Genomic DNA, 13885 nt, shown 5'->3' with positions numbered 1-13885 from the left:
TGACCAAAATCTTTTGCTTCTTTTTACCCCCTTGAATCCATATTTTGTTTTTTGCTCAGATTTTTTTAATCTCTTGAAGTGATCTAAACTTTATTTCAAAAAGAAAAAAAATACATCAAATTATTTTGTTCTCACAATAGCTTAGATCAATCCAAATTTCTTGAGTCACAGCATCTAGTTCCAGAGGACAGAAGGACTTCAATGAGCAGTTTTGCTCCAATATGTTTTAGGCATTGAGGACAGTCGATTAGTAACGTTAATGAAGGGCTATGTATTTTGTTAAAAGTGAAGATATTTTAATGTCCACATCTTATATTCATAATTAAAAACTTGCTATAATGTGAATAAAACTTGCTATATTACCAACTTGCTTAGTCAAGCATAAAAATTAAATAATTTTTATGACAGGAAGAAAATGGAAGAAAGAAAAAGATTTAATATATTTTTCAGAGTTTTTACAAATTCATGTTGTTTCTAAGTGATGAAATAAATTAGTGCAGAAGTAGGAGTTGTCCTCAAAATCCTAAAATTTCGAGTTTTGACCTAAAATTCCTGAAATTTTCATTATTTTATTCCATACTTACGCAGAGAAAGAAAGTTCAACCTTAAAATGAAACTTTTCAAGATTTTATGCCTATATTTTAGGATAAAATGAACTTGCTAGACCCTAAGAAGTTTTCTCTAAAAAAGAAAAACCTATGCTGCTGCTGCTGCCTTTTTCTTGGAGAAGATGAAAGGGGGGGGGGGGTCATTTAACCATAATATGTATGTAATATAAAGCTGTTTGTCTTATCCATACTTTATAATTCTTGCAGTCATTCCTCTTCTGCAAAAATGATATAAAAATAAAATAATAACAAAAATAAAAAGAGGTGCGCATCATACGTCGCAGATAAAGATCTTAGGAGGGGAATATGATCTAATATTTTTGATTTTCATTCCCCTCTTGAAAAGAAATGAAAATATGTAAAAAACCATGTTAACTGAGATTTCGCTCCCTAATGTGGTTAACACAGGAACTTATTGTTGTCATATTGTGCATAATGCTATGTGCAAAGGGTTTAAAATCATTTGCTCCACATAGATAATTTTGCATTGGACATTTACAATGGTTTAAATTATCACCAACCACGAGGGAAGATTTTTATTCCTTGGAAATTGAATTGCTTGATGAAGATTTGGCTTATCATGTCTTTTTATGACATGTTGAAAAAAGGTGGTTAAATCTTTGTCCAGTATGTGATAGACTGATTGACCTGTATTTCCAGTATTTAGTTATTGAACATTATTTCTTGAGATCTTTATATGTTCAGTATGAAGGCGGCAGTTTCGATAGATATAATAGAACTGCAAGTACATTGAAAAATCCACACAAGTGTACCAGAACACTTGTACTCTTACATTTTGTCTCATTTCTCCATGACCTGCTCAAAAAATATGTACTACTTTTACAAAAGGAAGCCCAGTTGTTCATTTTTTGTTCCTAAAATTAAACGAACTTATCCCCATATTAGTCCAGTCGTATTATGCAAAAAAAAGGAATTAAAATCGCAAAGTATGATGTAGTTCTAATTTTTTAATATGTTGTTAGGACCAGTTAGGACAGTTGCTTTTCTCAAAAACCTGTGTTCACTGTGTAATTCGCAAAAAAACTGGGAATTTTTCGGACTTGTTTTAGTTTTTCCTTTCTAACTCCTAAACAATACCACTTTTGATGCTAAATGATGCTAAATGTAAATACCTGTTTTAAAGTACATTAAATTTGGAACAATTTAAGCCCAAGTTTTGCTCTGTACGACCAATAGTACGAGCAAAAGAAGTATATTTTAAAAATTCATGAACTCTAAAATAGTGAGAGACAAAAATGTCTATTTCTGTAATAAAATGTTTGTTTATATACTTATTATAAAGTTGAATTCATTTGAAGATTTTCCTTTAGGATAGATCTTTTAATGAATAGATATTAGATAGATTTTAGATTGGCTGTTTAGATTAACCCAGATTAAAATCTTATGATGAAATATTTCTACTTCATAATGTGTCACTGTGTGAAAGAATAAAAGTTCTATTGTAGTTTTCAAGATTGAATTTGAAACGATTGATCATTCACTGAAAAAATCAAGCTTATGAACTGCATTTAAGCTATCAAAACTTGATATTACTTGTCCTAAAATTTTACCAAAATTGTGTCCTAAAATTTTTGAAATCACCACTCAGACCCCTGTTAGTGTTACCACCAAAGAGAGCAGGAAAACGTTTGTTCAGAGAAGGCCTCGTAAAAATTTCTACCAATTGTGTGAATTTACAGATTTGGGTTACTTGACAACATTGTTTAGTTCCTGAAAGAGAGAACGATGAAACTTGTTTCCACTCATTGTCAAAGTATGACAACTCACTCTTCAAAAAATAATACTGATGTCTGCAAATTATGTATCCGAGGCATAAACATGTATTTAAACTGAAGTGCGTTTGAAATTTTGCATTAAAATTTAGTAGAAACTCTTTGGGTGCAGTTCTTTAAAAAACAGGGTTGTGTTTATACCATTTTTTTCTAAATTTGACAAGAATTTAATTTAAAGGGATCTATATAATCAGTAATATAATTCAATAAGTTGATAATTACTTATTTGTTTTTAAATGATTGGTTCTTGTCCATCTAGGAGGATCATACATTTTGTTCAAAAATCTACATCAGCTGAACAAATGTCTGAGTACATAAAGGCTTTCAGGTAACTTTGTGGTATAAATTCTTAATTTTACAACAAGCGAGAAAATGTCATGTCTTAAGTTATTGTTCTCTGTCTTACTTGATTTAACACTGCATTTTAGGCAAGCAATGTGGCCAAATGGATTACTAGCAATTCCCAATCCAGATAGAGATTACAAAACAAAAATGAGAAGTAGAGTGGTTGCAAAGCTCCTGTTGCTGTGCTCAATACCAGGTACTTAAAAAAAATATTAATAACTACTCTGCTGAAAATCTATAAATAAAATGTAAAAGTTGATAACAGGTTTAATTTTAGATGAATAAAATTTTTTAAACAATATCATGTTAACTCTTAAAATTGCTTCTTGAACAATGAATCAAGTTTTGTAAGTCTTATGGTTCTTGCAAATTATCAAAAAATAAAAATGTAAATTTTAAAAACATTACTGCATAATTATATATTTGCAACTGATTTGCATCACTGTTTTAACATTTTTGTCTGAAGTGAAGACCATACTAGCTAACATTTGAAAAATCACATCTTTAATTTCTTTTATTTTTAGTGAAATCAAGGGCAAAATATTGTTAAATTCATTGCATTTTACAGAGTTTATGCAAGCAAACTCTCTTAATTAGCACTAGGTGATCTTGAAAATAAATGTTACAGGTCAAAATGGTACGAATATTAAGAGTTAAACTATAAAGGGCCTGGCGTTTCGCTTCTTATCCACATTTAATGGAAAGTTTCCTCAGAGTGACTTGCTTTTCTTGGTGAGGCAAGTACTGTCCACCATAAGTGTGCACCAGGATAGTATACCTTGATAGAGTACAAGTTTTATGCAGTCGACTCCCACTACAGCGCAATCTGACTTACGCAAAATCGCTATAACGCAAGTTTTTCAGGAGCGAGGAATTTCAGAGCTAAAGCAAATTTCTCGCTCTCAACACAAAAATATTTGAATAGGAATCGTGATGCTAAGTTTCGGCTTTGTTATTGACTCCTGAACATTGACTTTGTGAATGTACTTTCATCCTTTCAGTATCACTAACTGCACAAGTTTCCATCCACCCCTCTACAAACATAGCTTTAATATAATAGTGTGTATATATCACCACTCCTCATTTTTCATGTACTTATTCTAAATATGAAAAGTGATAAAATATTGTGGCACCGCGCACTCTGTTTCATCTAAAGTTTGAAGAGGGAAACAAAAAGTGAAAGTTTGCAACAATTTAAGAAAAGATTAACATTCTTGATATGCTTGAACAACTAGAAAGTGGATCGAAGGTAGCACAACAATTAGGTATGGAGTGAATCTTTTATATGCATAATTAAGAGTCAAGAAAAGGCAATCGGTATAAGTCCAGATCTTAGTTTTAATATGAAGCTTGCTGAGTAGTGTTTAAGCAAAACAAAAAACATTATGAAATTGGAATCCGCTCTTGTATTGTTGACTGTAGAGATCCTGAAAAAGGGGTGTTACTATAGATGTAAACGGTAATAAAAGTCAATGCAAAGCTACTGTATTTAAAAATATATTAGAATGACGATCAGATTGCACAGCATAAATCACCATCTTCAATTTTTAAGTTATAAATGTAACTTATCGTATCTACTGTATAGTTAGTACTCTTACAGTGCAGTACTTTATTATTACTACATACTATATGTACCATACTGTTTTTTTTTTTTTTTTTTTTGTGTCTTTCTCTGCTATTGATCATTGATTTTTTGCATCATAATAGTATTTTATGTCGAATAATGCAGCTTTTTTAAAAATACAGTAAAAATTCATCTCTTTTTGTAAGAAACGGTAGTGTTCAGTTAAAAAACGTCTAAAACAGTTTAAAAAATGTTTAAAAATGTCTAAAATGGTTGGGTATGTTAATAAAAAAAATCATACACATACCCTTTTCCACAAGTCTTGGAACGCATCCCTCGCAGAAGTCAGGATTCGATTTTATATTAAAATAAGTATACCAACACTTGAAATTAAGTGTCAGTAAATGTATAGAATTTTTTTAAAATTTATCTCTCCCCCCCCCCACCTCAAAAGTATTGTCTGTCTAATCTGAACTGTTGGGGTCCAAAGACTTAACATATCGTTAAATTTAGTAGGTGACAGAGAACTGTTTTGTTTACGTATTGTTTTAATGTTTTATCACAGTACACTTTTAAAATCTTAAGTTTTGAAAGAAATTTTTATTTGTCAAACATTATCCATAATTACATATTATTTACAACATGAGATCTTCTAGATTTTTTTTTTAAATTAAATTTATGGAACATGAAAGTTATGGTGATTCATTTCAATAATTTTAATTTGTTTTCCTGTAGTTTTCCCTTCACTCAAGCACACAACCAAATTTATTTTTTGACAGAAGAACCAGCCTCTAATATATTTTAACTACCACTTTTTGTTAAGTAATTGGAGAAACATGCTTCCTTTTTTCTGTTCCATTCATTTTTACTTTTAGACTCCGGAAATTTTAGTGTTTTCAGCAATTTTAAGCAAAAATGGGGATTTCAAACTTTTTCCTTTATGCAAGCACATACCCATGCATCTGTTGATGGTTAAAATCGCTGTTAAACATAGCATTATGATTTTAACATGAAAAGATTTGCTTTATGCAACCCAAATTCCAAATAATGGAATACTTCTCATTTTTTGGAAAAAAGTTTGTCCTAACCAAATATAAGTGCAAATTGGGTATTTAAATGAACGTGCCACCTTTCTTAGACCTTAAAGTGTGCATTTCATTTCAAATATACTCAATTAAAAATAATCTTATACAGAATAATGCAAAAGTTTATAGTGATGAAGGTTTACATCGAGTCAAAAAATTAGAATATTCAAATTAAAGGGGGGAAAACACTTTCAAAAGAAGCAATATCAAAACTAGAATGCGTCATTTTTTGCTGGATTCAATGCATTAATCCTTTCACACACGAGTTGTACCACCTGTTTACATTAATTGTTTCTGACACTGTTTCCATACCCTCTTCAATGTGGAAATGAGCTCAATTTCGTTGGCGGGCACTAGGTCTTAAACCGCTTTCTTTAGATTTGACAGTACCACAAATTCTTGATCGTATTTAGATTGGTAGAGTTGCTTGACCAGTTTAATACCAAAATTCTTCTTTCTGTTTAAAATCTATGAGTCGATTTAGAGAATTGACACATAGTAGAATCTTGCTAAAAGATAAAATATGTCACTAAATCTGTAAGTGTTGTGTCTCAGATGAAGTATCATGTAGTATTATTGATAAACAGCGGAAGTCACGCATTGTTTTATTTCAAGATATATATAACTTCCCCATTCCAGCAGTCCTCATGCACCCACAAACCAAGAAGGATGTGTCAAAGTAGAGAGAACGTCTTACACAAGATTTCTCATACCCTTTTCTTTTTAAACGTGAAGCACAACACCTTTTTTTTTTGTTCACAGATATTTCAAAAAAAAGTCTTTACTGAATATAATACTTTTCTAACCTTAGTGTCCCTGTTTGATCTTCTCTTTGCTCCAGGAGAGTCATGCACGTTTCTGCTTCATGTTTATCTTTGGTCTAAGTCGCGGCGCACATCTAGCAGACACGAACATCTCGCAGACAGGTTTCAGACAATCGGTCCGAAAAACCAGTTTATTCTGCAGTGAGCGCGCAAACCTAAGCGACAGGGCGGGGGTACGACATTTGTCTCCGTCTTACCCTCTTCCCTCGAAGTGTAGCAGGAGGGATATTTGTTCCTGGTCGCTTCCGCGTCGCCAAGGATAAAACAGCAAGATGAGTGTTGTGTTGCTAGAAAGCACTTAATTTAGTATCTCTTTTATCAAAAATGTTGAAAACAAAAAGAAAAATTATTTAATTACCTATCGTTGGATTGTTCGAACAAAATATAAATGGAGATAGCATGGAATCAAGTCGGAAGAAAGCTAAATTCTACTGGAAAATTACGTTTCAAAAACTAAGAACTATGATAATATTGTTAATGTTTTTGCATTACTTTTGGATTTATGATATTTTTATTCCAAGCTTTACATGAGGTATGTGATAATAAAAAATTTATACCGAAACGTATGCATTTGACGCCTTTTGGAACCATTTTGCACGTTGTAGTTTACTTATAAATGAGTAAGTTCAATGATTTCTGTAATGACTTTATGAAGTGAATTATTTTAAGAGGTATTCAATTTAACTATTAAACTATGAACATTCAAAGTTGAAACTTAGTTTAGTTGTTGAAAAAAGTCTGAGGAGCTGGAAGAAATTGGTCAAAACATGCTAAATGAGAATGCACTGAGTTCCATGTTTGAGAAAAAAAATGTGACGATATAATAGAAGTGTTATGTAATTTTTTTCCACTAAAATCATTGTATTATTGAATAATAATATTTTTTAAATAGATAACTGATATGGTTTTACATGAATAACTATTAAATGTTAATAACACTGTCCTAAATGTTTTTAATATTAAACATTTTAGCACCTTCACATCTTTTAATGAATTGCGTGATTAGTGTTGAAAATTCATTAAAATAAAAGCAATTTTCGAAATTTGATACTCAAATTGTAATGTATTGCGTTGTTTGTAAGTCAAACATTTTTATTATTATTACCAAATAATAAAGTTCTTGTTATCAACGTTTCAAATATTTAATATTCGGTGCCGAATTTATTTGTTTAATATTAAGTTAATTTGTACTTTAAATACGTTGTACAGTTAGTCAAGTGCATGCAACTTGCGTATTTATTTATTATTTTGTTACAAATTCTGTAAATAGTAATTATTGTAGGAACATAACCTGTAAATAGTTTCCCGTAATGAATATACAACCCCTTAACATATGGCTAAAGTATACAACCCCCTATTCTTTTTATTTTCATTGATAAAATTTGATAACGGTCTACGCATTTCTCGAAGCAGAAAGAATGTTGTAGAAAATTCTTGGATGGTTATAAAAGCCGTTAGCGATGGATAAACGGGGAGTTTTCGATTCAGATTTCGAACTGTGAGTTTGTATTAGCTCTGTTTATAGCGAGGCATTTCGCTGTGTTGTTTTCGTATTTGGAAGTAAATACGTGTGTAAACGTTGAGTTTACGGTGTTGTGTGATAATTGCTTAATTGCTGATGAATAATTTAGCAGTTGTCGAAGATCTTTCTTGTACATAGTGTAAATAAATTTCCTGTGTTTTTATCAAGAACTGTGTTTTCATTTCGAGAAAGTGGAAGTCGCACCGAATCCGTTACAATTGGCGCCCAACGTGGGGCTACTTCAGGACTTTCTTGCAGTAAGTGTGACTTTGGACTTTTTTTTCATAAAGACTTTTTAAATTTGGACTTTATTTTTATGGTGATTACTCGCGCAATGGATGAACAATTAAAACAACTGCTTGATGCAATCAACTCTGTGAAGAGTGATATGGCTGCTAATCAAGAACAATTAAAAAATGATATGGCGGCTAATCAAGAACAATTAAAAAATGATATGGCGGCTAATCAAGAACAATGGAAAAGTGATTTAATGGTGCTGAAAAAGGATTTAGCTTCTAACCAAGAGGAAATTAAAAACGACCTTACTTCGGTAAAGACTGTGATGGAAAATAAATTTAATGAGATAGAGCATCGACTTGATGCTTTTGATGAAAAATTTGAAACAGTAGAAAACCGTATCGCAACAGTTGAGAATCATGTGGATGAGAAAATTAAAGACATGGAAAGGAGATTGGCGACCGCGGAAAGCAGCTCTGTACAGTTTGGCGCTCCCACATTGGTTGCTGGACCGTCCATTAAACTTGCCACATTTGATGGGAAAACTTCGTGGCAGGTTTACAAAACTCAAATCATGATAGTGGCGGAAGCGAACGGATGGGACTCTGCTACCAAGGCCTGTCATCTTGCAGCATCCCTGAGAGGTGACGCTGCGGACATTCTCCAGACCCTTCCGGACAGCCAGCGCCTGGATTTCGCCGCCCTCACAGCTGCGTTAGAGCTTCGCTTCGGTGAGAAGTGCCAGAAAGATTTCAGCCGACTCCAGTTGAAGTCCCGTTTCCAGAAAACCGGGGAAACCCTGCAAGAGCTAGCGGCGGACGTCGAGAGACTGTCTCATCTTGCTTTTTGCGACTGTCCTGCGGATGTTCGAGACAACCTGGCACTCAACTACTACATCGACGGGGTTCGAGATCCGGAAATCCAGAAAGCTCTGCGGATGGCGGATGTCAAAGACCTGAGTTCTGCTGTTGTGTATGCGATGAAGTTGGAGGCCGCCCAGCAAGCAACCCGCAAGGATCGCCATTCAATCCGCGGCGTGAAAACTGATGAGCCTGATCCGGTTTCGTCACGCTTTGCTGAACTGGAAAAGCAAATAAAAGAAATTGCAGGAATCCTCAAAAGGACTTCGGCTCCCAAATACCAAAATGGACAATCACTTAAGTGCTGGAAATGTGGCGGCGAGGGTCACTTACGAAGAAACTGTGAAGCTCGCCAAGAAACCAGAGGGAAGAGCACCTCTCCCTCGCAGGTCCAGGAAAACTAAGCCATGGCAATCTCGCGGGGCGGAGGTCGCCAAATTGGAATGAGCCCCATCTTAAAGTTTTCCAGATTTCATCGACGAGTGGCGGCAGCAATGGACTGTTTGTTTACGCATACGTAAACGGGTTTCCCTGCGAACTGATTATTGACTCTGGAGCCAATGTTACAATTATTAGAACAGATGTGGCTCGTCAATTTGGACTCAACATTCTTTGCACGCCGCCCTGCGTTACCCTCCAAACTGTGACAGGTGACAAGATCGAGATTGAAGGTAAAGTAAACTTAGAAATTGTGTTTGGAAATGCCACTTACCATCATACGGCATTCGTTGCTGCTATCACGGACCCCTTCATTCTCGGATTGGACTTTTTAAAGAAGTATGACTTCAACCTCGACTTCAAGACTAATGAGCTGCACTCGATGAGAGAAGACATAGCCGTTTTCCCCGCAGAAAGTGATGTAAAATCCGCTCATCAAATAATAGCCCAAACAGATTTATTGATTCCCTCAAGGTCAGAATCATTAATACCTGGCTCCATTGAAGAAAGCAGTAGTTTTCGATTTGGACTCATTGAATACCCCAACCTAAACAATAACCTAAAAGGAGTGCTGGTAGCATCTACGCTTGTGGACCTTTCTATGGATGTAATTCCTGTGAGAGTCGCCAACGTGAGTGAAAGGCCCAGGAATATCCGAAAAGGTGATGTGTTGGCAACTTGTACTCCAGTAAACTGCATCATTAGAAGAATCAATTCCCCTGAGACTGTGTCTTCTGAGTCCTTGACATCGAAGTTAATTGGGAGTGCGCCGTTATCGAATGATCAAAGAACTGCTGCGGAACAATTGGTGGACGACTTCAAGCATCTGTTTTCATCTACATCGGAGGATGTGGGCCGGACGGATTTAACGCAGCATAGGATCTATACTGGAGAACACCCCCCTATTAAACAGCATCCAAGACGACTACCGTTTGCCAAGAAGGAAGAGGTCGAGACCCTCCTGAAAGAGATGCAGGAGAATGATGTCATCGAACCCTCGTCCAGTCCTTGGGCCTCTCCCATCGTCTTGGTCCGAAAGAAAGATGGCTCCACCAGATTTTGTGTCGATTACCGACGGCTGAATGAAATCACCAAGAAAGACAGTTACCCTCTTCCACGGATAGACGACACCTTGGACACTCTTTCCGGACACAAGTGGTTTTCGACCCTGGACTTGAAGAGCGGCTACTGGCAGGTTGAGATACACCCTGATGACCGAGAGAAGACAGCGTTTACAACTGGACAAGGCTTATGGCAATTTAAAGTGATGCCCTTCGGCCTCTGCAATGCACCAGCTACGTTCGAGCGTCTTATGGAGACAGTGTTAAGAGGACTTTCCTACGAATCCTGTCTGGTCTACTTAGACGATATCATCATCGTGGGACGCAGTTTCGAAGAACATCTGGCAAATCTTAGGAAGGTGCTGCAAAAGCTTAAGGAAGCCAATCTGAAGTTAAGCCCGTCCAAATGTAATTTGTTCCGCCGGGAAGTGAACTACCTTGGTCACATCATCTCTTCTGAAGGTGTACAAACCGATCCAGAAAAGGTATCTGCGGTCAAGGGTTGGAGTCGTCCCGTAAACATCCATCAGTTGCGAAGTTTCCTGGGGCTCTGCACGTACTACAGGAAGTTTGTAAAGGGTTTTTCCAACATTGCACGACCTTTGCATAAGCTGACGGAGAGCAAGCAAAAGTTTGAATGGTCCAAAGAATGCAAAGATGCATTTCTACGACTGAAGGAGGCTTTAACATCAACGCCTATCCTCGCCTATCCTCAGCCTGAAAAATCCTTCATCCTGGACACTGATGCGAGCAACGAGGGCATCGGAGCTGTTTTATCCCAAGAAATTGACGGAAATGAACATGTCATCGCTTATTGGAGCAAATGCTTATCAAAGTCGGAGCGAAATTACTGCGTCACCAGAAAGGAGTTACTGGCCATAGTGAAAGCTGTAGAACACTTCCATCATTACCTCTACGGCCGAAAATTTCTGCTTCGGACAGATCATGCCTCATTAACTTGGCTTTTGAACTTCAAAAATCCGGAAGGTCAGATAGCCAGATGGATACAGCGGCTCCAGGAATATGACATGGAGATCAAGCATCGAAAAGGGTTATCTCACGGAAATGCTGACGCTTTATCAAGGAGACCCTGTCCTGAGAACTGCCACTATTGTTCCCGAATCGAGAAACAGTATGGAACGACTAGCCCTACTGCCTATCAGGTGACAGTGACTTCAACATCATCAGAACCTGATCCATGGAGTGACGACCAAGTTCGAAAAGATCAACTTGAAGACCCCGACATAAAACCAATTTTGGAATTCATGGAAAGTGACAGTCGGCGACCTAGCTGGCAGGACGTTTCCATCTTCAGTCCTGCAACAAAAAGATACTGGGCTTTATGGAATTCGCTCCATTTACGGAACGGCGTGCTACACCGAAAATGGGAATCTGACGACGGCAAAACATCTAGGTGGCAGTTACTACTTCCCCGATCAAGGATTTCAGATGTTTTGAAAGAAATACATAGTAGTGCGACTGGAGGACATTTTGGTGTCTTGAAAACCCTCAATAAAGTTCGGGAGCGCTTCTTCTGGAGCAAGGCGAAGGATGACGTGGAGAAGTGGTGCCATTCTTGTGACGCCTGTGCTGCTCGTAAAGGACCGAAGAAGAGAAGCAGGGGGAAGCTACATCTGTACAACGTTGGAGCTCCTTTCGAACGAATTGGGATCGACATCCTGGGTCCTCTACCAAGAACTGCTGATGGGAACAAATACATTCTTGTTTCCATCGACTACTTCACCAAATGGCCGGAAGCATATCCCATTCCAGATCAAGAAGCTACCACCGTAGCAGAGACTCTAGTCCAACATTGGATCTCGAGATACGGAACACCTTTGCAGATTCATTCCGATCAAGGGAGGAATTTCATCTCTGCTGTGTTTAAGGGCCTATGTCAAATTCTCGGAATTGAGAAAACTAGGACAACACCACTACACCCACAATCGGACGGCATGGTGGAGAGATTTAACCGCACAATCCTGAACAATCTCTCACTTATGGTATCCAGAAATCAACAGGATTGGGACAAGAAGCTACCTTTGTTCCTGCTGGCCTACCGCAGTGCTGTCCACGAGACTACTGGATTTGCCCCATCTCAGATGCTCTTCGGACGAGAGCTTCGGCTACCTTGTGATCTCGTCTTCGGTCGTCCTCCGGTTTCGCCTTCATCGCCTGAGGAGTACATCCAGGATCTCCAGGCCCGGTTGGAAGACGTTCATAACTTCGCACGAGAGCGAATCAACATCGCGGCGGAGAAGATGAAGACCCGATACGACACAAGGTCTACTGGACATGAATTCAACGAAGGCGACAAGGTTTGGTTATGGAATCCCATCCGACGGAAAGGTCTTTCACCCAAATTGCAGTCGCATTGGGATGGACCCTACAAAGTCCTTAACCGACTAAATGACGTCGTAGTGAGGATCCAAAAATCACCTAATGCAAAACCTAGGGTTGTACATTATGATCGGTTAGCCCCATACTATGGCCATAGTTCATGAGTATTACGTAAACAACCATGGTTGATAACATAAAACGTGTAGATAATTTTTGCTTTTAATGTTTAGTAATATTTCTTGTTATTATTGTGTTTTCTGTATCTGTTAGTTATTAATTAATGTGTATATTTGTAAACTTGTGATAGAAGTTTGGCACCCTTTCTGGGGATTGTACTGCCCGGGACGTGCAGTCCTTAGGAAGGGGGCAATGTTACAAATTCTGTAAATAGTAATTATTGTAGGAACGTAACCTGTAAATAGTTTCCCGTAATGAATATACAACCCCTTTTTACATATGGCTAAAGTATACAACCCCCTATTCTTTTTATTTTCATTGATAAAATTTGATAACGGTCTACGCATTTCTCGAAGCAGAAAGAATGTTGTAGAAAATTCTTGGATGTTTATAAAAGCCGTTAGCGATGGATAAACGGGGAGTTTTCGATTGAGATTTCGAACTGTGAGTGTGTATTAGCTCTGTTTATAGCGAGGCATTTCGCTGTGTTGTTTTCGTATTTGGAAGTAAATACGTGTGTAAACGTTGAGTTTACGGTGTTGTGTGATAATTGCTTAATTGCTGATGAATAATTTAGCAGTTGTCGAAGATCTTTCTTGTAAATAAATTTCCTGTGTTTTTATCAAGAACTGTGTTTTCATTTCAAGAAAGTGGAAGTCGCACCGAATCCGTTACAGTATTGAATCCAAAACGCGTTACTTGTTGCTGAAGAGTTTGTTTGTTTGAACGCGCTAATCTCAGGAACTACTGGTTCGAATTGAAAAATTCTTTTTGTGCTGAATAGTTCATTTACTGAGGAAGGCTATAGGTCTTATAATATCATGCTATGACTAATAGGAGTGGAGCAGTAATAAATTGAAATTAAATCAATAATAATCATGGTGCATTTTTTGCTGCATCAATAGCTCGATATTTTATTGCGCGAACAGTTCAGCCGTAAAGCGGTCGCCCAGCAACGCTAGGTTCTTGGGTTCAAACCCGGCTGCGGGTGGGAAGATTTTCAGCACTTATTACTTGGCTCGTTTAAAAAT

At 36.9% G+C, this 13885-nt stretch overlaps 1 protein-coding gene across 1 annotated transcript in view; it reads left to right on the top strand.

The window, feature by feature from the left end:
* Positions 1-13885, top strand: part of LOC129234644 (sorting nexin-13-like) — a 96986-nt gene that overhangs the window by 52387 nt on the left and 30714 nt on the right. Inside the window, exons 22-23 of the mRNA XM_054868679.1 lie at positions 2661-2729; positions 2830-2942. Coding sequence (XP_054724654.1) covers positions 2661-2729; positions 2830-2942 — 182 coding nt within the window. The remainder of the gene's footprint in view (positions 1-2660; positions 2730-2829; positions 2943-13885) is intronic.

The sequence above is a fragment of the Uloborus diversus genome, chromosome 1 (assembly GCF_026930045.1).
Source record: "Uloborus diversus isolate 005 chromosome 1, Udiv.v.3.1, whole genome shotgun sequence".
In the NCBI taxonomy this organism is placed as follows: domain Eukaryota; kingdom Metazoa; phylum Arthropoda; class Arachnida; order Araneae; family Uloboridae; genus Uloborus; species Uloborus diversus.
Note: the sequence above shows the minus strand (reverse complement) of the source record. Positions and strands in the feature narration are given on the sequence as shown.